Source organism: Monodon monoceros, unplaced genomic scaffold (assembly GCF_005190385.1).
Source record: "Monodon monoceros isolate NGI ecotype Baffin Bay Population unplaced genomic scaffold, NGI_Narwhal_1 Super_Scaffold_7, whole genome shotgun sequence".
Lineage (NCBI taxonomy): Eukaryota > Metazoa > Chordata > Mammalia > Artiodactyla > Monodontidae > Monodon > Monodon monoceros.
This window is the reverse complement of record NW_021703784.1, coordinates 17,634,018-17,658,370: the sequence shown is the minus strand read 5'-3', so window position 1 is coordinate 17,658,370 and position 24,353 is coordinate 17,634,018. Positions and strand designations below refer to the sequence as shown.

Genomic DNA, 24,353 nt, shown 5'->3' with positions numbered 1-24,353 from the left:
GGAGAAGAAGAAGAAGAAGAAGAAGAAGAAGAAGAAGAAGGAGGAGGAGGAGGAGGAGGAGGAGGAGGAGGAGGAGGAGGAAAGAAGAGGAAGAGGAAGAGGAAAGAAGAGGAGGAGGAGGAAGAAGAAGATGATGAAGAAAATGAAGGGGAAGAAAGAGAGAGATTAGCTGCCTAATGATTTTTTTGGTCCATGAGACCCAGTTAGATACCCTGCAATTTATTTCCATTATAGTCTCCTATTAATAATTCCCTGAGCTTCTTTGTGTGAGTCTCTTTGCCTTGTAACCAAATGAACCCTTACTAAGTCATCACCCATGGAATACCATGCATTTGCTGCAATTGCATTTGGTACAATATGACAACAGTCAACTAATCGCTCAGTGTTTTGAACACCTATTAGGTAGACACCCCAGTGATGTGCAGTAGGGGTTATAAAGAGAACTGAGCCATGGTCCTTGATCTAAAGGAGGTGGTTTTTTAGTGCATCATACATGTAAAATTTAGTTTGGGAAGTAAAATTGACACAGACAAAACCAGGAACAAATACATGACACCACAAAATCAAGTGCTTGGCTAGTTGAACTAATTCTAAGGGCAGTATGAGTTCAGAATTGGGAATTTAAGGAATTCTTTAAGGAAGTACGGGGCTTAAAGTTCACTTTGAAAGAACTGCCAGGATATGGATTGACAAGAAAGAGTGGGGGGCTGGGGAGGAGGTGCTTTCCAGTTGCTGAGAAATGGCACTGGGGAGGATGGTGAAGCTGCAGACTACAGAGAGTGGATGAAGGGGTGTGTAGAGTACAAGGAGAGAGTTAATTGATCTAGTTTTTAAAAATTGCTATTTTACTCTCTTTCCAGACTTCATCTGAGATTCCTTCTTTAGCCAACATACCTTAGCCCTGAGCACATTTCCTCTCCTCATCTTTCCCTTTTTCCTTTTTCTTTTCTTTTCTTTCTTAAGTTGTTTAAATTTAAACCATTATTTGTGACTCTCTTTCCTGGGAGAATCACTGCAAGGAGAATGATGGTGCCATGGGAAGGTGACCCATCTGTCTGAACCTAGAGGTTCTTCTATGAGTTAAATAACTTCCCTGGTGAGCCCAGGTGAGTCTTCTTGTCTCTAGTCCCTTGCAGCTGAACTTCACCCCTTGGCTGAGCATTGCATACAGCTCATAGCCCTCCCCCTTCCCCTTCCCCCTTCTTTTAGGCTCCCTTCCCCAGGAATTTCATCACTTCCTAGAACTGCCAAAACATTTTTGGTATATTTCTCTCAGTTAGTGTTTAACTAAACATCTACCTTTAAGGGATGGGCTGAACTGATGGAAGAAATATTGATAGCCAGAGACTCAAGAAGACAATTTCTGCAGGGTGCCTCCCTGGCTTCTGGAGGGGCGAGAAGGAGGGCAGTGGACTGTTGGCACAGGAGTGAGACACAATGGAATCTGGCTTCACCTCCAAGGACACTTATCTGAGCCATTTTAACCCTCAGGCTTACCTAGAAAAATATTATAGCTTTGGGTCCAGACACTCTGCAGAAAAACAGATTCTTAGGCATCTTCTGAAAAATCTTTTCAAGATATTTTGCCTAGGTAAGTTTGTCTGTTGTCTGTGTGTCTCCCCTCCAAATGTGAGTCATAGAGAGAGAGTCTCAGGGCATGACTCTTGTGTCTAATCATTGTTATTTGACAGCCCTTTTGGCATCACCCATTCATTTAACCAGGATAAAAACTAACATTGGGGTGGATACTTTACAGTTTACAAAGTGCTTTTATATCCATTATCTCCTTTGGCCCTGCAAGAGGGTAATCTAAAAACTGGAGTTCTGTCCTTGATTCTACATTGATTTGCTAGGTCACTAGCCAGAGATTTCACTTAAGAAATGGAGATTCTAGGGACTTCCCCGATGGTCCAGTGGTTTAAGACTTTGCCTTCCAATGCAGGGGGTGCGGGTTTGATCCCTGATTGGGGAGCTAAGATCCCACATGTCTCATGGCCAAAAAACCAAAACATAAAACAGAAGCAATATTGTAACTAATTCAATAAAGACTTTAGAAATGGTCCACATCAAAAAATAATAATAATAATTTAAAAAAGGAAATGGAGATTCTAGTAATTATTCTATTCCTAACTCAAAGGCATGTTGTGAATGTGCATGAGATAAAGACCTCCCATGAAGGGAGGATGCTTTTTGAAGAACTGGATGTTTCTTGGAGAAAGACATTATAAAAACTCAGTTTTTAAAAAAATTTAACTTTCTCTCAAAGCATTCCTTAATAGTTTTTACATTATCTGTGTGGCAGTCTTTCTGGATCAGGGGTCTGTACACCAGGTGCAGATCTTTTTTTTCCTCCTCCTAGAGCTAAAAATATACCAGCAACATGCTCTACCCTTGAATGGGGAATGGAAAGTAAAAAATGTTCTAAAAAGAGACATTGAGGGAAGAGGGGTGACTAGAGAGATGGTCTGTCTTTGGGGCTCTCCTTGGGGCTCCCCAGCATAGTCCTGGCAAACAGAGTGCAAATCAGCTCTATCTGCCACCATATTATGCCTGACCCCCTTCCTCATTCCCTCCTGTAAACCAGATGGTGTGAAGGGAGACCTCCTGATCGACATTGGCTCTGGCCCCACCATCTATCAGCTCCTCTCTGCCTGTGAATCCTTCAAGGAGATCATCGCCACTGACTATACTGATCGGAACCTGCAGGAGCTGGAGAAGTGGCTGAAGAAGGAGCCAGGGGCCTTTGACTGGTCCTCAGTGGTGACCTATGTGTGTGAGCTTGAAGGGAACAGGTAGAGAAACTCGGGTCTTCTTCCTGGCTCTCTTAGGGTACCTGTGCGCCAGTTCATTTTTCAGAACCAAAAATTATCCTTAGAGTCCAAGTTGAAAAGCAAAGGAAACAGAGAGAGAGGGACCAAAGAGAAATCCAAATGGAGAAAGAGAGAGCTAGAGAGAGAGAACGAGAGTGAAGCACATGTGTGTTGTGTGCACGCGCACGCACGTGCATGTGTGTGTGTGTGTGTGTGTGTATGTGCACCAGAACTGCAGAAGACATAGCTGAAAAAACTGAAGAGTTGGTTACTGAGCCAAGATGAGTGGTCACAAAACCTTTCCAGGCCTGTGTATGGATGCAGTGTGCAGGCCAGATATTGTAGGACCTTGTTTCAGGAAAACTTCAAGTAAGAGACCAAACCAGCTCCTCGCTAGAAGGTTTCAGGTCAGGGCTTGCCGCCCTAGTGACATTCTGTTGCTAGCCATCCAAATGCATAGATCTCTGCTGTGAAAGTGGTTAATGCTGGCACCACCAGATATAACAAAAATCTGACTAGGTTTTTAAACTGAGATTAGCAGCATAAAAGAATTATTTGAAAAGAATTTGTTACTCACCATCCATAAAATTAGGGCTTTATATATTGACAACCAATGATCAAAATCTTATAGTACCCTATCTATAAGTAAATTTAAGCAAACAAAGTTTGTTTAAATTACTAATTTCTCTCCATGCAAGAAATTGGCAATAGACTACCAGCCAGAGGTGAAGAGTCGAGCACTTCACTTTGTTATTCCCTTGTCCCATTCTACGGCCCCGCCGACCATCAGTGCCTGGAGCATCATGGCTTTGCTGCTATGAATATTGACAAGACCCCAGAGACTCCTTTGTAAATGGCACAAAAAGACCACTTTTGTGTTCTGGTGTTTAGCAGAGGAGGTCCCTTGTCTCCTAGAGCTCACGTCAGGGAAGGCAGGCACATACCAAATCATTTAGGGCCTTCAAGGCCAGGTTAATGCTTGTGGACTTCAAGTGTAACAAGAAGACATCAGAGGTATAACTAGGACAGTGATGTGACCCAACTTACATTTAGAAAGATCTCTCTGGCTATTGTGTAGAGAATCTATTGGAGGTTTAGAGAACAAGAGGTGCAGAAGGGAGAGATGATGGTGGCTTGGACTAGGGGATGGAGAGAGACAGAAGGTTTTAAGATGAATTTTTGAGAGAGAATGAATAAGAGTTGGTAGTGACTGGTTAGTGGGAATGAGGAAAGGGAAGTATCAAGGATGACTCCCATGTTCCTGAACTCGAACAACAGGGGGATTGAGGTACCATTCCTGAATCCCAAGTATGAATATAAAATCATGTGTTCTCAACATGTCGCTCAGGAGTATGCCTACCTCCATGTTCTTCTGGAGTGATTGATGGTCAATTCATTTTTCTATACTTGCACTTATATTTGATTCCCATCTATTTACCAACTTTTGTTTATTCCTGAGTCAAGTTCTCTTCTGAAAATTTCTCTAAAGTCTGCTTCTATTTCTTTAACCCTCCCATTTTCTTTTAAAGGTCTGCTGGCTTCGGCTTATTAGGAGTATTCTAAACTGTATATTCATTTTCTTACATACTGTTGCTACATTGTCTTATTGGTAGTAAATGTGGATTGTCAAATCTAAGTTATCAAGATGACTCATTGGTGGTACAATTCCTTATAGTACAGAAGTATGAATAAACTAGTTTTACCTTGTGTTCCCAATTAAACTTTTTGGTATCATGCTGAGTCACTAAACTTCCACTGGGTTTTTTGGTCTTTTATTCCCTTTACCAGGGATAGTAAGTATTGAAATCAGAGAGTTTGAGTCCTCCAACTTTGTTCTTTGCAAGATATTTTGGCAAATTTAGTGCCATTACTTTTAGAATAAACTTGTAAATTTCTTCAAAAAAAGTTTACTGAGGGCTTCCCTGGTGGCGCAGTGGTTGAGAGTCCGCCTGCCGATGCAGGGGACACAGGTTTGTGCCCCGGTCCGGGAAGATCCCACGTGCCGCAGAGCGGCGGGGCCTGTGAGCCATGGCCGCTGAGTCTGCGCGTCTGGAGGCTGTGCTCCGCAACGGGAGAGGCCACAACAGTGAGAGGCCCGCGTACCGCAAAAAAAAAAAAGTTTACTGAGATTTTTATTGTAATTTCTTTGAATTTACAAATCAATTTAGGAGAATGGATATATTGCATCTCCAGTCCATGAACATGGTTTGTCTCTACACTTAGTTAGGACTTCAGTTTCTCTCAGTTCTCATATTTTGCATATATTTTGTTAAAATGTCCCTGTGTTTCATGTTTTTTAATGCTACTGTTGATTGTACCTTTTAAATTTCAATTTCATTTTATTAGTTTCATCTGCTAGTATATAGATGTACAATTGATTTTTTGTTTATTAGATCTTGCTGACTTCATTAATTTCATATTTTGTTTTATTTTTTATATTGAAATATAGTTGATTTACAATACCTGTGTTGGTTTCAGTTGTACAGCAAAGTGATTCATTTAACATATATATGTATATATCTATATTCTTTTTTCTATTCTTTTCCATTATAGTTTATTACAAAATATTGCACTAATTAATTTTAATCATTTTTGGTAGATTCCATAGTACTTTCTATGTACATTCTTATATGATATACAAATAAAAATACTTTTACTTCTTCTATTTCAACTTTATGCCTTTATTTTTTATGCCCTATTACATTGACTAGGACCACCAAAACAATGTTGAACAAAAATGATAAGAACAGACATTTGTGCTTTTTTCCATATCTAAGGAAAAAATGTTCAATGATTCATCATTAAGAATGACATTATTTATAGGATTTTCATAGAAATTCTTTATCAGACTAAGTTCCCTTGTATTTCTAGTTTCTTGGGGGGTTTTAATCAAATGTTAAAATTTGTCAAAAAATTTTTTTGCATTTACTGAGATGGTCATGTGATGTTTCTCCATATTCTGAGAACATGAATTATGTTGGATGATTTTTGGTATTTAAACCAAACTGGCATAAACCTCTTGGTCATGAAGTAGTAATCTTTTTATGTATTACTGGATGTGATTTGCCAATATTTTTTTTAAGGATTTTTGCATCTATATTTATGAGGGATATTGAGTTATAAATATATTTTCTTGTTATATGCTTGGCAGATTTTGATATCCGCATGATGCTAATTCATATAATAATTTGGAAGTGTTTCTTCCTCCCCTAATTTTTGAAGGAGTTTGTATTATTTCTTCCTTAAATGATTGATAGAATTCACCAATGAAGCTATCTGAACATGAAAGTTTCTTCCTGTGTGAGGAAGTTTTTTATTAAGAAGAGTATTCCTTTAATGACTATTTGGATTGTCTATTTCTTCTTTTGTCTGTTTTGATAAGTACTATTTTTCAAGGAATTTGTCCTTTACGTCTCGGTTGTCAACTTTATTGTCATAAAGTTTTTTTTTACAATATCCCTTTATTACTCTTTTAATGTCTGTAGGATCTTTGGTGATTGTCCCTCTTTCATTCTAAAATTGGCAATTTGTCTTATTTTTTAATCTTGATTGATCTTGTTAGAGATTGATACATTTTATTAATCTTTTCAAAGAACCAGCTCTTGGCTTTGTTGATTTTCTCAGTTGTCCATTGTATATTCCATTGATTTCTACTCCTATTTTTCTTATTTTCTGTCTTTCACTTACTTTAGTTTTAATATGCTCTTCTTTTTCTAGCTTCTTGAGATAGAAGTTTAGGTCATTTATTCTCACACTTTCCTTCAGCACTCTTTTAGCTGCATCCCATGATTTTTGATGTGTCATATTTTTGTTATTATCCAATTCAGCATATATTCTAATTTTCTTTGTGATTTCTTCTTTGACCGTAAATTATTTGTAATTGTGTTGCTTAATTTCCAAAATTGTTGGGATTTTTTTTCTAGATATTGTTACTGGTTTGCAATTAAATTTCATTGTAGTCAGAGTTTTATTTTGTGACCCAGCATATGATCTATTTGGCGAATCTTCTATGTGCTCTACATTGAAAAGAATGTATATTGTCCAGTTGTTGGTGTCGTTTCTATAAATATTAATTCAGTCAGGTAGATTGATAATATTGTTCAAATTCTCTACATGATTTTTTGTTTACTTATTCTATCAATTACTGGGAGAGAGAGATGTTAAAAATCTCAAATTATGATTGTGGATTCATCTCTTGCTCCTCATAATTCTGTCAACATTTGCTTCATGCATTTTGAAGCTTTGTTATCAGCAGCATACACTTTTAGGGTTGTTATGTCTTCTTGATGAATTGACTATTTTATCATTATATCTCCCTTTACCTCCAGTAATACACTTTGTTTTGAAGTCAACTTTGATATTAATATGGCCACACCAGCCTTCTTATTCTTGTTGATGGCATAAGGTGGTAGGGGCCTCTAAGATGGTCCCCACTAATCTTCACTTCATGTATTCATGCTCTTGCTTAATTCTCTCCCCATGAATATCCATTGGATTTAATGACTGGATTCTAACAAATATGGTGCTGTAGAGTGATGGGACATCAATTCTGAGATTAGGATACAAAGAGACTACAGCTTCCCTATTGGGTGCTGTCACTTACACTCACTCACTTGTCCTAAGGAGTGAGTCTGGAAGCAAATTTACCCCCAGGTGGGCCTTCAGATGACACTGGACAACTCTGAGAGTGGCCAACGCTGCAGTCTCATGACGGACCTTGCACCAGAGACACTCAGCTAATCTGTACCCAAGTATCTGACCTGCAGAAACTGTGAGATGAATGTTTGTCATTTTAAATTGTTAAGTTTGGGCATAATTTATTATGTAACAATAGATAAATAATATACATGGTATAGCTTTTTCTACCCTTTTGTTTTCAACCTGTCCGTGTTTTTATATTTAAAATGACTTTTTTTCAAATAACATGTAGTAGGTCTTGCTTTTCAATCCAACCTGACAATTTCTACCTTTTAACTGGATTGTTTACTCAATTTACATTTAATGTAATTAGTGATATTGTATGGCTGAGTCTAAATCTACCATCTTGGTATATATTTTCTATTTATCCCATCTGTTTGGTGTTCATTTGTACCTTTGTCCTGCTTCTTGTTGGTGAATGAAATATTTTTTGTTTTTCCATTTATATAGTATAATTATACACATTTTTAGTATGACTTTATCTCTTCTATTGACTTTTATCTCCTCTGTTGACCTCTTTTGTGTCTTGTGTGTGTGTATGTGCATGCATGGGCATGATTTTTCTAGAAATTACATAATATATTTGCAACATCTCATGAACAATGTAAGGTATTACAACAGTGTAATTCCTATAACCCACTCTCCTGCCCCTTATACACTTGTTATCATATATTTATTCTGTATAAACTATAACACTATAATACACTGTTATAATTTTTGCTTTAAGCAGTCAGTAGTGCTTTTATTTGCTTTATTGTTTTATTTTTAATTTTGGTTAAGAAAACACACATCATAAAATTTATCACCTTAATTCTTTAAGTGTACAGTTTTGTAGTTTTAAGTATATTCACATCAGTCAGTAGTATTTTCAATAAATATATATAAAGTTTTCTGTGTTTATCCACAAATCTGTCCTGTCTAGTATTCTTCACTCCTTTCTACAGATCTAGGCTTCTATCTGACATCATTTCCCTTCACCTGGAGAACTTCTTTTAGTGTTTTTGTATAATGTATTTCTGCTGGAGACAAATTCTCTCAGCTTATCAATATCAGGTAAGAATCAATAATTCTTTTCTTCCTCGTAATATGAGGAATTTAACAGTTTTTGACACCCAAAGTCCTTCTGGCATCTTCCTTCTCAAAATTTATTGTTAAACTTTGAGATTTTAAATCCAAATATTGTAATTTAAAGTATTTTTATATTTTCTTTGAACATCATATGCTCTCAGTTTGTAATCATATTTGCAATTATGTGGATGTATTTTATGCTCATTTTATAGGATTTTTTTAGTTGTTGAGTTTTTAATTCCGATTCATGTCATAGTCAACCGAGTAAGTCTTTGGACCTTTTTCAAGAAGAACACAAAAGTGACATATTTTCTACACCCATGAATATTGGGAAGGTATTTTTGGTGCCCTTACTCATGAGCAACATTGTAAAATTGTTTAATATTGCTTAAACATTGCTCCACGTTTTTCCACCGCATTAAGTAAGAAATCAAGAGAGGCTATTTTCACATGCCATTTTAACCTGTAAACCCCTTACTTAGAATTTTATGCTGGCTAGAGCCTTCAAACGTCAGATATGTTCTTCAAGATAACAGTAATTTCAAACTTTTTAAATGGACTATGTGATTTCACAGAATGAAATTGACATTAACTAGAAGAAAACTGTAGTGATGAGGATTTAGACAATCTTCAAAATTATTAAATAAGGAATTTCCCAGGACTTATAGAATATCAGGGAAAGTTTATCAAAAAGTTCTTAGTCGTTGTCAGACAGCATATCTTTCCAAGGACCAAATCATGCGTCAAGAGGCTTTTAGAACTTTGCTCTCAATTTCCCTAGCTATCACAAGCCTTTCCATCTTATTCAGAAATGAACCCTTAACATGTAGCAGGATACTGAAAGCATTACTTATCTCAAGCGAGAATCGTCAGCTCGTAACAATTGTTCCTGAGACACTGTCCCTTCCCAATCACTCTGTCAGACTAAGGAACTGTATTTTTGGCGGTAAAATTCTGCATTCTCACCCTTATCCTTCTGCTAGATCCTGTGGCTTCAACTGTTTTGAGAATGATATTGATCCCATTCAACTAATGTCTTTCTTGCATCTTCAAGTTCCTCTATCAACCCATAACCTATTTCCCCTGAGATTATTTCTTCTTTATCTGAAGCTATTTCTTATGCTGACTGCTTCCAAAGACAATTTGAGCTGTCTACTCTTCCTCCTGTTCCTCTGGAGTGTGACTCATACATTTAGATACCACTCATTTTTACAATTATCCGAAAAGTTTTAAGACACTGGTACTAAATTCTTGTCTCACACTATACATATTCATCAAGTCAGCAAGTCAAATACTAAGATATAACTAACTACTCAAGAACGAACCAAGGAAAATGAGCATCACCTTAAGAAATCCTAGAAACAGCCTTAATTTACCTCTGGCACCTGGAACCTGGAACACGTTGCCTTGTGGTCCACAGATGAGCATCTTCCGTATCATCTGGGAACTTATTAGGAATGCAGACTCTCAGGCCTACCTACAGAATCAGAATCTGCATTTTAACAAGATCTGCAGGGGACTGTATGCATTTTACAGTTTGAGAAGCACTGGTGTTTGGAAGGGAGCTCCCCAACAGGTATGTCAGGACACGCTGGTGGGGATGTGTTAGAGGTGTGCTCTGCAGGTTCTCCTCAGCCCTCAGCCCTTGGGGCAGCCGGGAGGGGTCTGGGGAGGTTGGAGCCCCTCCTGGTTGCCTCTACAGACAGCAGCTCCTCCACTTACCTCTGTGTACCTGACAGGAGAAAGCTTGAGCACCTGTAGAGGTGGCGGTTCTCTGAAATAAACACTTTCCATACAAAGATTTTCATATCTATTGAAAAAGATGTTGTCTAGGGCCCCCAATAGACATACCTGTGCCAAATTTGTTCTGTGAACTAGTGAACTGCCTCTATCCCAAAGCATCCCTGTATTCCCAAGTCTTGTAAAAGATTGATATTCTTTCTCAAACTCGCCATCTTGGTGGTCATGATGATTGTCTCAGGGATGACTAGGAAAAGCTTTTGCCTTTTACAAGGATGCCTTTCTCTTGAGCACGGGCTCTCACTGCATTATCTCTTGGAGGAAATTAACAGGACGAAAAACCTTCAACTGTCCATTTCTTCAAATGGTAAACATTTCTATTCCTGTGTGTCAAAGCATCTCAAACTTAATGTGCCCAAAATAGAGCTATGATCTTCCCCAAATCTGCTTTATTTCTGGTATTCTTATCTCCTTGAATGGCACCATCATATAATTTATTGGAGAAGCCAGAAACCTGGAAGTCGGTCCTGTCATCTCCCTGTCAGTCATGTTTCATGACCAGCAGCAAGTTCTGTCCACTTCACTTCCTGAGTTCCTCTTAAACCAGTATATTTCTTCCAGTATTTTCCATGCAAGCTGTTTTCTTGGTCCAAGCTACCAACCTCTCCTTCCTAACTGGCCTCCCACCTCCATTCTTGTCCCAAATTGATTGCCTCAAAGTATAAATCTGATCATATCACTCCTTTCCTTAGCACCCCCTTAATATCTCCCCATGGCTTTTAGGATAAAAAGCAAAATTCTTAACATGGTCCACGAAGCCCTGTCTAGTCTGGCACCTGTCTTGTGGTCCCCAGACTAGCAGCTTCCATGTCAACGGGTGAGAGCTTACCTTTTTGCCTCCCGTTCTGCCATGCCCTGCTTTGTTTTCTGAGGTTCAGCCACACTGGTCTTCTCCTCTCCATGTTTCTTCCCACCAAAGGGCCTTTGCTCTTGCTATTTCCTCTTACTGGAGTATCCTCCTCCCTCCCTACTCTCTTTGGTCCAGTTCACTCCTACTTATTTATCCTCTGTTTCTCTGCTCACCTGACTCCTTTCCGGAGGAGCTATCCCTGATGCTTCTACACTGAGTCAAGCTCCTAGTATTCTTCTCTTAGTGTCATGTGCCCCTCCTGCCTGGCATTCATCACAGCTTTAATGTTTCAGTTTTGTGGATGATCATTGGATTATGTCTTCCTCCCACACCAGACTGTAATCTCCATGAGGATAGGATTTGTTTCTCATTGACCCACCTTAGGTCTCCACTGCCTGGTGCTTTTCCTGGCACACAATAGAAGGTCAAAAAATATTGATAAAAGAAGTGACTGCATGCATTTTGCTTACCAGATGCTGCCTCCTAGCATCACTCAGCTGTGGCCTGTATTGAAGGTTCACCAGTGATGAGTCCTTTTGCTCTTACAATTCTCACGTTGACATCCAAGCTTATTCAGCTTTTCATTTCCTTTACACGTCTTGATGGTTTTTCCTCAGGAGGGCCTGCTGGAACCTCTGGGGATGGGGCTTGGGGAGGTAAGTGGAATGGAAAAAACATGTCCAGGGGATTCTGATTCACCACCCGCCTTGCAGCGTCAGGGCAGGAAGATCCTGCTTTAAATCTCAGGATAACTACCTAGGGTCTGGACAGACAATCTTACGAAGTATTCTTCCCAGGAGTCCCATTCTATCCTTTCCTCCCCCTCTCCCTCCCCAGTTCCTTCAGGCTTTTATAGACAGCATATTTACAGAGGATGTGGCTCCTTTTTTTTTGGCGTATTGATTCCTTTGAAAGGCTAGATCTTTAGAGCTAGAGAAATGGCCACACGGTGGGGGGCTTTCTGTAAAACTGCATAACATTTTTCTGGTGTGTATTTATTCCCTACCCCTTGAGCTAAACATGAAGCTGAGTGATAATTGCCTGTGTCTCCAGGTGAGTCCATTTCGTTGCAGGTGTGTCACAGGCCCCGAGGAGCCCTGAGGTGTAATCTTTACGTGGCTGGCTCAGCAACTGAGTTCACCAGTGTTTGTAGTGCGTCCGAAGACAAGCAGGTATCCACGACAGTGGGTGTTTCTAGCAAATTTCCCTCTCAAATTGGCACCTTCTCTGCCAGCTTTCCAGATTTCACAGTGTGTCTCACAGTTTGGGAACAATTTCCATCGTCATCTAACTGGCAAATACTAGTTCTGTGGCAACTTGTGTTTTTAAAATAGCTTCATACACAGTAGGGCCCAGAGGTCCAACCGGCCTCTGACGTAATCACTTAAATACACATTAACATAATGTTCCCAAGAGACAGCATCATCTCTGGACACGTTCAAAAGAACACTACATTGTCACTTGTTTAGCTTTTTGTATACACATAAGTTATCCATAGGTGAGGATAGGTTATTTGAATTTTTTCTATTCTAGATTAATTTGCCTCTTCAAAGCCATGTTTCACACAGACTTTCATAATGTTGAATTATTATTTTTTATTCTTGAAATGATCTGTCAAATTATGCATGCTCTGTCAGGCAGGGTGGAAGCTTTGTAACTGATTTCCCTATTTTTAGAACGACTAACCCTCCTGGTTTGTCCAGGACTGAGATGGGTTCCCAGGACATGGGATTTTCAGTGCAAAAACCAGAAAAGTGCAGACCACTAGGACAAATTTGTCACCCTACTACCATTTCTACCCCAAGAAAGGGAACAGGTAGACCCAGTCAAAGGAAATTATCATTCCCTGTATCTCCCAGTTTATTGGTCAGTAGGAATTCCCTGAAAGTAATATCTTGCAAAGCTTTCTTCTCTCTCTCTTTTTTTTTTTTTGCGGTACGTGGGCCTCTCACTGCTGTGGCCTCTGCTGTTGCGAAGCACAGCCTCCGGACGCGCAGGCCCAGCGGCCATGGCTCACGGGCCCAGCCACTCCGCGGCATGTGGGATCTCTCTGGACAGGGGCAAGAACCCATGTCCCCTGCATCGGCAGGCGGACTGTCAACCACTGTGCCACCAGGGAAGCCCTCTCTTTTATTTTTTTAATATTTTGGTTGGCATTTTTTTAAAAACTTATTTATTTATTTATTGGCTGCACTGGGTCCTCGTTGCTGCGAGTGGGCTTTCTCTAATTGTGGCGAGCAGGGGCTACTCTTTGTTGCAGTGCGCAGGCTTCTCATTGCAGGGGCTTCACTTGTTGTGGAGCACCGGCTCCAGGCGCGCAGGCTTCAGTAGTTGTGGCTCACGGACTCTAGAGCACAGGCTCAGTAGTTGTGGTGCACAGGCTCAGTAGTTGTGGCACGTGAACTCTAGAGCACAGGCTCAGTAGTTGTGGTGCACGGGCTTAGTTTCTTCGCGGCATGTGGGATCTTCCCAGACCAGGGATCAAACCCGTGTCCCCTGCATTGGCAGGCGGATTCTTAACCACTGCGCCAGCGGGCAAGTCCTCTCTCTCTCTTTTAATAGAACAGCTTTATTGAGATAAAATTCACATAACATATGATTCACCCATGTGAAGGGTGCCATTCAGTAGTTCTTAGTATGTTCACAGAATTGTGGGATCCTCAGCACGATTTTAGAACATTTCATAACTCCTCAAAGAAACCCTATACCCATAAGCAATCATTCTGCTTTCCCCCAGTCCTCTCAGCCCCTAGCAACCACTGGTCTGCTTTCGGTCTCTACAGATTTGTCTTTTCTAGATATTTCATAAAAATGGAAACATACAATATGTGGTCTTTTGTGTCTGGCTTCTGTCACTGAGCATCATGTTTTCAAGGTTCTTCCATGTTGTAGCCTGTGTCAGTCGTTCATTCCTTTTTATTACTGAATAATATTCCATTGTATGGATAGACCACATTTTATTTATCTATTCATAATTTGTTGGACATTTGGGTTGTTTCCATCTTTTGGCTATTATGAATAATGCTGCTATAAATACTCATGGACAAGATTTTATGTGGACACATGTTTTCATTTCTCTTGGGTATAATCCTATGGTTAGAATTCCTGGGTCATAGAGTCTGCCATACAGAGTGAAATAAGTCAGAAAGAGAAAAACAAATACCGTATGCTAACACATATATATGGAATCTAAGTAAAAAAATGGTTATGAAGAACCTAGGAGTAAGACAGGAATAAAGACACAGACGTAGAGAATGGACTTGAGGACACGGGGAGGGGGAAGGGTAAGCTGGGACGAAGTGAGAGAGTGACACTGACATATATACACTACCAAATGTAAAATAGATAGCTAGTGGGAAGCAGCCCCATAGCACAGGGGGATCAGCTGGGTGCTTTGTGACCACCTAGAGGGATGGGATAGGGAGGGTGGGAGGGAGACGCAAGAGGGAGGAGATTTGGGGATATATGTGTATGTATAGCTGATTCACTTTGTTATAAAGCAGAAACTAACACACCATTGTAAAGCAATTATACACCAATAAAGATGTTAAAAAAATAAACAAAACAGAATTCCTAGGTCATGTTAAATCTCTATGTTAAACCTTTTTTTTTGGGGGGGGGGACTTCCAGACTGTTTTCCAAAGTAGCTGGACCATTTTACCATCTCACCAACAGTGTATGTAGGTTCCAGTTTCTCCATGTCCTTGCCAACACTTAGTTATTATCTGTCTTTTTTATTGTAATCATCCTAGTTGGTGCGAAGTGGTATCTCATGGTTTGATTTTCATTTCTCTGATGTCAGCGATATTGAGCATCTTTTCTTATGCTTATTAAGCTTCTTAAATGGAAAATTATAACACAATTAAAGGATGCTTGTAAATAACTGATTATACACACTAGGCTTTAGATTTTAACTAAGTATTTAAATAGGATGCCCACAGCTGATTGCTATTATCTCAATTCATTCTACCTGGAGGTAAATCTCCAAGTTTTCTTTAAACCATCAACTTTTCCTCATGACCAGAAATGGTCCCAGTATAAATCTCTCTCATTTGCTCTGATGTTGGGCCATCCTCCGTTCTCTCTGTCAAGCATCGTTGCCTGAGTGGCTGTCTTCTCTGGAGCCAGCGACTGTGTGTTTCTTGCACATAAGCCTGGATTTGCAACCCTGGTGCTTTGTTGATTAACTTCCTCAAAGTGTTGGATACTCAATCATCACTCGTACTATTTGGACTCAGTGGCCTTCTGGGCACTTTATACACTCAGCGATTCCTATCTTTGTCTTAACTCTCTGATTTTCTGCTACTTCTTTTCCTTTGTCTGTTCCCTTTCTCCAGTTTCTCTTGCTTACTCTATGTGTTTATTTAATTTTGTTCATTGGTTAGTTTGTTCCTCTATTCCTCCACTAATAAATTCCAAAAGGATCTGAGGCACTGGATTCCATCTCCTGCCCTTGCCTTTTCTCCTGTCATTAACGAATCTTCTCTCAAGAAACCCCATTGATTTGGCAGAAAAGGATGGGATTCCTAGCAAGGCTACCAAGAAAACCATCTGCATCAGGAAACATACTCCCTATCTGCAATATCTTTTGGAGCCTGAGCATGGAAACAAGGAGTTTTCATCTTTCTAGAAAGGCCCTGGCCACAGCTGTGTGACATGATCAACAGTTTCTACGAATGTCTATGGATGACCTCCTATTGATCAGCAGCTACTACAAAGATACCATTTCTGCATTTAAACCATTATTACTTGATATATGTGGCCAAACAGTCACTACCTTACAGTTTGGCAGAGGGAACAAGGGTAATAATAATAAAACAACAATAATAAATGATCTAGGCACTATGCTAACAGTAGAAGAAGAATTTCATGGGGGCAGTCCACTGTAGAAGCAGGCAACCAAGTATTTTTATTATCATTTCCATATTATTATTTACTTTGTAAAAAGATTTAACCCAGCACAAGGTAATATGGTCACCTTCAGATACCAAAATGGTCCCTCATTTCTACTTTATCTGTTTTTACAACAGGGATGGCCCTAAGGTTATACCCTTTGGGACAACACTGCCATTTTCATTCCTGACCTAAGAGACCTGGGGTTCCCATGAGTGGGGTAGCCAGTGATCTTTGTCGGTTTGTGTGTTTCAGAGTCAAGGGGCCAGAGAAGGAGGAGAAGTTGAGGCGGGCGATCAAGCAGGTCCTGAAGTGTGACGTGACTCAGAGCTGGCCGCTGGGGGCTGTCCCACTGCCCCCGGCCGACTGCCTGCTCAGCACGCTGTGCCTGGACGCCGCCTGCCCGGACCTCCCTGCCTACCGCACGGCCCTCAGGAACCTCGGCAGCCTGCTGAAGCCGGGGGGCTTCCTGGTGCTCGTGGATGCTCTGAAGAGCAGCTACTACATGATCGGCGAGCAGAGGTTCTCCAGCCTCTGCCTGGGCCAGGAGGCAGTGGAGGCTGCCGTGAGGGAGGCCGGCTACACCATTGAACAGTTTGAAGTGATTTCCCAAAGTTATTCTTCCAACATTGCCAACAATGAAGGGCTTTTCTCCCTGGTGGGGCGGAAGCTGAGCACATCTGTATGATACCTTGGGATCGCCATTAAAGCAATTCCTCTGGCTCACCCAGTTGACTTCAATCCTTGGTTCTAACTGCCATGGTCATTATTCTGAGTAGAGGTTAATGGCTGGGGCCCAATGGTTCATCTAGGGCAGGGTTGGAGTGGTCAGTCTGCCTAGGAACCATTGGTTGACCACCTACTCTGTGCTCCCCAGGTGTGCTGGTGTTATGAGGACTCCAACATGACAAATGGGCATGTCTAGTCTTCACTGCCTATGATTACAAAAGAATACCTCATTTTCCTTGAATATCCCAGTTATGATGGCTTAAGCCCACACATGACTACAGAGAAGTGTCTGCAGTTATTCACTCCTCATTTCCTTGAGGCCCTGATGCCTTCTTCTCTCCCAGGAACAGGCTTCCCCTGTCCTTCACTTCTTGCCTTCTCCGGGGACCGTGTCCTCCTCTGGGGTCTACTGGTGTTACCACCACCCAGAGCCAGAGAACAGCTGTCACTTTTGCCTCTTGGTCTCAAGAATGGGGTACGCCTTTCTTTTACTTCCCTCAACACACCTGAGCCAAGGCTGTGACTTTTATACCTGAAGAGAAGTTTAGGAGTTAGCAAGAGAGAAAAGAGACCCTGTCTTGCAGGTGCTATTAGAAACAAGTATCTTTGGGAATTCCCTGGTGGTCCAGTGGTGAGGACTCCACGCTTTCACTGCTGAGGGCCTGGATTCAATCCCTGGTCAGGGAACTAAGATCCCACAAGGCACGCTGTGTGGCCAAAAAAGAACAAAAGAAAGAAAGAAACAAGTATCTCAGAGCCCACATCCGTAGAGGGTCCTGGAAGGTAGCCTGTTGGTATAGCTTTTGGCCAAGCATCTATTTATCTACTTGGAGTTAGCATACCTCCATATGACACGGCCACCCTTTCTGGGTCCTATGCCTGTCAACCCAAGGCTCTAAAACAGAAGTTGACAAACTACGACCCAGGAGCCAAATCCAGCCTGCTGCCCATTTTGTAAAGTTTTATTGGAACACAGCCATGGCCATTCATTTGCGTACTGTCTGTGGTTGCTTTCCTGCTGTGATGGTAGAACTGAGTAATTATGAGAGCAACTGTATGTATAGCCTGAAAAGCCTAAAATATCTATTATTTGGATGTTTGTAAAAAAAACAGTTTGCCTTCCCCTACCCGAGAGAGAGAAGGAGTTTCCTCTTCACCATGGTCTGAGGCTCCTTTCTCTAGTCTTCATTTCTCATCCCAAGATTTCTCTCTTCCTAGGATTACTGACAGTGGACATTTCTGCTTCTCACAAGGGAGAGTCCTTCCTCCCCACTCCCCGACATGCAATGACCATCACATCAGGGCAGGAGAGTCCAACACCAGTACATTTTTGTTTACTTGGTTGTAAATGACACAGTATTGGTCCATTTCCGAGACATTTCCAACTGTTCAATTATCATAGGATATTCACATCACAACATTCTAACCTGTTTAGGGGTTCTAGAGATTCTGTCCTGAAGGTCACTAACAGGCCAGTCCAGGCTGCATCAAGAAGGCCAAGTCCAGCTCTGTTCCTGTAAGCAGGTGGGGAGGGTCAGACCTGTGCATCCTTTCTCCAAGTAACTGTTCCCAGAAGGCAGCACACTTAGCTCCCCAGCAGCCAGCCCCAGTCACCCAGGCTCCAAGAAAGCAACAAAGTCTGTGGAGACTGGCTCTCCCAAAACTGTGCCATCTACCTCCACCCAGAATGAAGGTCACAGCGTCTGAAAACGTCTGCATTTGGTTACCCCCCAGCCCACCCAAGGCAATGGCCCTTGCTTACATTTGCTAACAGCAAAGAAAAACATAAGCCTACTTTTAAAACAGGATTTCCTGGTTTCAACCTCTTTTAAAAACAGCAATTTCTTTTTAAAACAAGCTTTCAAACAATAGGTTTTCTACTTTGACCTATGCAATTTTGGCTGGTGGGGGGGAAGAGGGGGGTTGGATGCCAGGGGAAGAAGCTGAGACCAGATGGCCCACAACAGCTTTGTAAGGCACAGTCCCTGAGCATATTAGTCTTCTGTGATTTTACCTCTAAGAGGACATTTATGGTAACACTTTTTGGTTCCCCACTCAACTGTGAGCCTCTTGGGATTATATTTGGATTCCCCAACCCTTTGGCCAGACATGGTCTAGGCTCTGGGCACAGAGCAGTGAATAGCGGAGGTTACAACCCTGTTCTGGGAGTTTATGTTCTAGAAGAGGAAGTGGGGGGGACAGGAAGATAAGGGAACTAATCAATGAATGAGATACTTTCTGATAGCGATCAGAGCTATGAAGGCACTATAACAGGATAATGGGCTGGAAACTGTCTGATTGACAGAACATCTGACTAAAAAATGGTTTAAAAAATAGGAGTTTATTAATCTCACAAAGAAGAAACGCAGAGGTAGGCACTTGCAGGAGAAAGTGGTGGCTCTACAGCATGCTCAGGCATCCCGGTCGTATCCATCTTTCTACTCTGCCTGTGCCTATGAGTGGAGTTTTCATGGGGGAAAATCTGTTTCAGAAGCCCCAGCTGGCTTCCTACCTCTTACTGACCAGACTAACATGCCCACCTCTAGACCAATTGCAGGCAAAACAGAAAAGACACAGGGCACACTACTAAAGATTTGTTAAATGAATCAATAAATTCTTAGGTGACAGCAAAAAGAGAAAAGAAAACTCACTGGATTCAGCAAACAAGCCAGCAGCTCTGATAATCTCAGCATCCAATTTTTTTTTCTACAAAGATCATCCCATTTTCAAAATCTGGCTCTGCTACTTACTAGCTGTTTCTCCTTGGGCAAGTTACATAACCTCTCTGTGTCTGCCTCCTTATTTGTAAAATGAGATTAAAATAGAATTTCCTATCAGAAGAATACAAATGAATTGCTACATATAAAGGACCTAGAATAAATGCTTGGCACTTGATAAGCACACAATATTTATTTATTGTTAGCTGTAATATTATTATCTTTGATATTAGTTGCCAAAGCAGCTGAGAAGAGATATCTTGAGCTCTGAGTAAGAGAGAGGATTGCAGTTCTGGGCTGCAGGCATCCAGGCTCTTTACTACTGGCATTGTCTTCCAGAGGGGTTGTGATGAAACTCAGTTTCTACACTGCATGACACCAATTCCTTTCTCATTTAAGAACTATTCAGCAAACATTTGTTTAGCACCCCCCAAGTACCTTTCCTACTCCAGGCACTGAGAATTCAGATGAAGCCCTGTGTCAGCTGGCTTTCAGGTCCTCATCTCTGCAGTCACAGTGATACATTTAGTGCTTCCCAGTACTTCCAAAGGAAGTACTAATAGTTCTCAAACTGCAAGTTGACATTCATTCATTAAAATCAAATTAGTGTATCACAATAAACATTTGGAAAAACAACAGAGAATGAACTAGAAAAAAAATCCCAGTACTGCAGCCTGCAGCAGTGGTCCCCACTCAGAATCCACCCTGTTCAGCTTTTCCTGCTCAGGCTGTGCTGCTGGTGGTCCATGTCCACAGCCGGCAAATGCTGGGGGAAGAATGACGTGGCCTATCTTGAGAAGGATACTCCCCATGCCCAGGGTTCTGCCTTGGATGCCTCAGAGCCATGCCAGTTTCCTCCAGGAGAAGGAGAAAACTTTCCATCTACACCAGGGGTCAGCAAACGTTTCCTGCAAAAGGACCAGATGGTAAATATTTTTGACTTTGTAGGTCATAGGATCTTTTAAAAAAATATATTTATTTATTTTTAAAATGTATTGTCTTTATTTTTTTGGCTGCGTTGGGTCTTAGATGTGGCATGCAGGATCTTTTGTGGCGGCACACGGGCTTCTCTCTAGTTGTGGCGTGCGGGTTGTCTCTTTTCTAGCTGTGGCGCGTGGGCTCCAGAGCGTGTGGGCTCTGTAGTTTGCGACACGTGGGCTCTCTCACTGAGGTGTGGAGCTCAATAGCTGTGGTGCATGGGCTTAGTTGCCACGTGGCATGTGGGATCTTAGTTCCCTGACCAGGGATCGAACCCAAGTCCCCTGCATTAGAAGGCAGATTCTTTACCACTGGACCACCAGGGAAGTCCCAATAATAGAATCTTGATCTATTCAAGTCTGCAGTTATAGGGAAAGCAGCCCTAGACAATATGCAAACTAATGTGTGTGGTTCTATTCCGATAAAACTTATTTACAAAAACAGGTGAACAGGTTGATTTGGCCCCAAGGTTGTAGTGTACAGATTCCTGATCTAGACCCTGAAGCAGCCTTACTTGTGCCTGAAGTTTTATAAGGTTTCTCTAGTTAATTTCAAATACTCCATTCTACTTATAGGAGCTCAAACCCAAATCCGAGGGGCTGAAAGGGGAATACAGAGAACACTGTTTCCTCCATGATCCATCTGTACTCCATCTCTCTCTACCCTGCTGCATCCCCCAAACAGAACTCCTTACTCCTCCCCCAGGGTGAAGCATTCAATAAATAAAGACAGAAGATGGAGGTGGGGGCGGGGATGGGGGGGGGGAAGATGAAATCAACTACACTAATAGTTCTCAAACTGCAAGTTGACATTCATTCATTAAAATCAAATTAGTGTATCACAATAAACATTTGGAAAAACAACAGAGAATGAACTAGAAAAAAAATCCCAGACATTAGCACTCCGTATAGTCTTATTTTGTGAAGTTTTGTTTTAGTTTTATTAAAAACTACATGTAGGGACTTCCCCGGTGGCAGAGTGGTTACGAATCCACCTGCCATTGCTGGGGACATGGGTTCGAGTCCTGGTCCGGGAAGATCCCACACGTCACGGAGCAACGAAGCCCGTGCGCCACTACTACTGAGTCTGCGCCCTAGAGCCCACGAGCCACAATTACTGAGCCTGCATGCCACAACTACTGAAGCCCGCACACCTAGAGCCCGTGCTATGCAACAAGAGAAGCCATGGCAATGAGAAGCCTGTGCACCGCAACGAAGAGTAGCCCCTGCTTGCCGCAACTAAAGGAAGCCCGCGCACAGCAATGCAGACCCAACGCAGCTGAAAACAAACAAACAAGCAAACAAAAATACTACATGTATATGCATAGGTATATAAATACACGTTTATATATATATATATATATATATATATATATATATATATATATACACACATATATTTCCTCCTGGATCATGATATAAAATGTATTTATTACTGTAGGTTGTGTCAAAAACTTTAAAAGCCACTGGACTGTACTCTGGGCTTCTGGGACTCAGTGTAATAGCCAAAGTTTTTCTTTCATACAGAGATGAAGGACATGGTCCCTGTTCTTAAAGAACTGAGTCACTGGGAGGAACTGACATGTAAACAGTTAAAATTCAGGGTGATAAGGGCTCTGAGATGAGTAAGCCCGGGGTGCTTTGGAAGGGGGATGTCAGGGAAGCTGGCACTGGCTCTGGGTCTTGCTGGCTGCATAGAGGTGTTTTTTGGCAGATCATGAGGAACGTCCTGTACGAAGGCACGAAGCAACGCCTCCCACCGTCACGCTCCTCACGGGTTTGTTCTCCCAGTGAAGCCAGGACCTAAGCAAACATCTGGCTGCTGGGCTTTTGTTTGCTTTCCCAGAAATCAAACAGACCAACCAAGTCACTAGCAAACCCTGACTAGGGGTCACTCCGGTCCTAACATATAAATCTCGTTGACCGCTGACCCAGCGCAGGTGTTTTTCAGTCTGCTTTCTGGGGAAGTGTTCCACAGTCTCGCCCTGAGCAAACCTGCATGACGACGCAAGTCGGTGTGTAATGTCCTGGACGACGACTGGGGAAGAGAAAGCCATTTACAGGGTTGTTCACCCAGTTGGTGCAGGCAGCCTGGCCAGCCCAGCCTTTGTAACTCCCGTCACCTGGCTGTCACCAGTACTAAGAGAAGATGTCCGTGATATGACTTACTAGGCTGATCTTTAAAAGCTGTGACTGCCCCCTCTAATTTTAGCCTCAACCAACTCAGAGAGTGGGAGGGGACCATTCAATCTTACGGAGATTAGGAGGAGGTGGGGAAAGCTCTGGATTGGGGGACAGAAACCACGTGTGCATTTCTGTCTTATGACTTGATTGCCATGAAAGCAGCAGTCCACCTTTGCCAGGCTCGGGACTACCTCTGTAAAAGAGGAGGAATGATCATTTCGAAGGACGATTGAGATCAACTGAGATTCCCGTGAAGGCATAGTGTAACCTGTGAAGTGATTCATAGCTCTTACATGACTTGGGTATTATTAACCCCTTCTAGGGCAGCCGCTGAGCCACATGGTGCTACATTCATGAAGGTTCCCTTCACAAACTGAGTACGGATGGCCTTCATAAGCTCTTTAAAGAGCTCTTCAAAAGCTCTCAGCCTTGTCATGGAGAGGGTCCAGCCATGACTCGGGAAACCTGGCTTGCCTGTGCTCAGTATCTAAGTCAGCAGCACAGGCACCTTGAATCCAGAGTCCTCGTCACAGCTAGTCATTCATTTGGTAGATATTTATTACACCCTGTTACAGGCCAGGCATTGGGTTCAGGGGCTGAGGATGCCGTGCTGAAGGTGAGGCCTCTGGCCTCATGGGACTTATTTCCCTGAGAAGGAGACCAGAAAGTAATGCATTTGTACAGAACCTTAGAATAAATACTAGATGTTTTGATTCTCAGGTCAAGCCTGTCAGGAACCTTTGCCCTTTCTGACAGAGCTCACCGAAATGAGACAAACCAAGCCTTTCTTAAAGCCGCACCTGTCCATTTATAGATCAGCTTTGCTCAAAAAAAATTTTTTGAGCTACAGATAAGGTGTTTAAGGAAGATCATCACAAAGAAAAACCCCACTGTGCTGTGTTCCTATTTTCCAGCGGAAGCAGTGATTTAACCTTTTGGAGTCTCCCTTTCTCTCGTCCTTGCTGGCAGCACTTCTGCCCAGAATCACTGAATTGGAAATGCTTGCCTTAGCCCTCTGATCGCCAGCAGAGGGCGCACACAGCTCTTGTTGGAGGCCTTCATTCCTGAAATCACCCATTTACACAGCAAGGAATTTAAACAGTTAAATCTTCCAAAACAAGAAGCTTCTCCCCAGCATTGCCTTTTGTACACTCCACTTCTGAGGTTGCTAGAGAAAAAGGAAGGGGAATTCAGCCTATTTTTCTTTAACAAAAAGTACGTATAATTATTTTTATAGATACATACATTAAAATTTTTCCCTTTTAGGTCTATACACAAAATGCAAATTTTAATAAACCACACAGAGGTTCTTTGCCAGATTAGCATAAGAAATGTTAAATATTAGATTATGCGGTTAACTCACCATTACCTTCTATTTCCTGTTTATTCAAAGTAGGAAAAAGAAGTTTTTGTGCTTTTTCAAAACCCAGTTTTTTAATATTTAAAAAATGAAGAAATCTTCTTATGGTTGCTGGCCGAATCATGATACTTAAAACTTTAATGTTTATTTAATAGTGTCTGATGAATTCAGAGGAAGGGTTGGGGTTGAGTTTCAAACCCTCCACAAATAGTTATGAGTTAATATTGCCTTTGTTCCAACTTCAATGTTGAGGACCAGGAAGTATTT

The 24,353-nt window shown here is 41.6% G+C and overlaps 1 protein-coding gene across 1 annotated transcript; it reads left to right on the top strand.

The window, feature by feature from the left end:
• Positions 1-1,310: 1,310 nt before the first annotated feature.
• Positions 1,311-16,840, top strand: NNMT (nicotinamide N-methyltransferase). Its single transcript, XM_029206796.1, has 3 exons — positions 1,311-1,591; positions 2,585-2,792; positions 16,375-16,840. The coding sequence occupies exons 1-3, from the start codon at positions 1,438-1,440 to the stop codon at positions 16,805-16,807; spliced, it is 795 nt and encodes a 264-aa protein (XP_029062629.1). The 5' UTR covers positions 1,311-1,437; the 3' UTR covers positions 16,808-16,840.
• The last annotated feature ends 7,513 nt before the right edge of the window (positions 16,841-24,353 follow it).

Coding starts and splice junctions, on each gene's coding strand:
- NNMT (XM_029206796.1), top strand. CDS start 1,438: ATGGAATCTGGCTTCACCTCCAAGGACACTTATCTGAGCCATTTTAAC. Junction 1,592..2,584: donor TTTCAAGATATTTTGCCTAG/GTAAGTTTGTCT, acceptor CCTGTAAACCAG/ATGGTGTGAAGGGAGACCTC. Junction 2,793..16,374: donor TGTGAGCTTGAAGGGAACAG/GTAGAGAAACTC, acceptor TGTGTGTTTCAG/AGTCAAGGGGCCAGAGAAGG.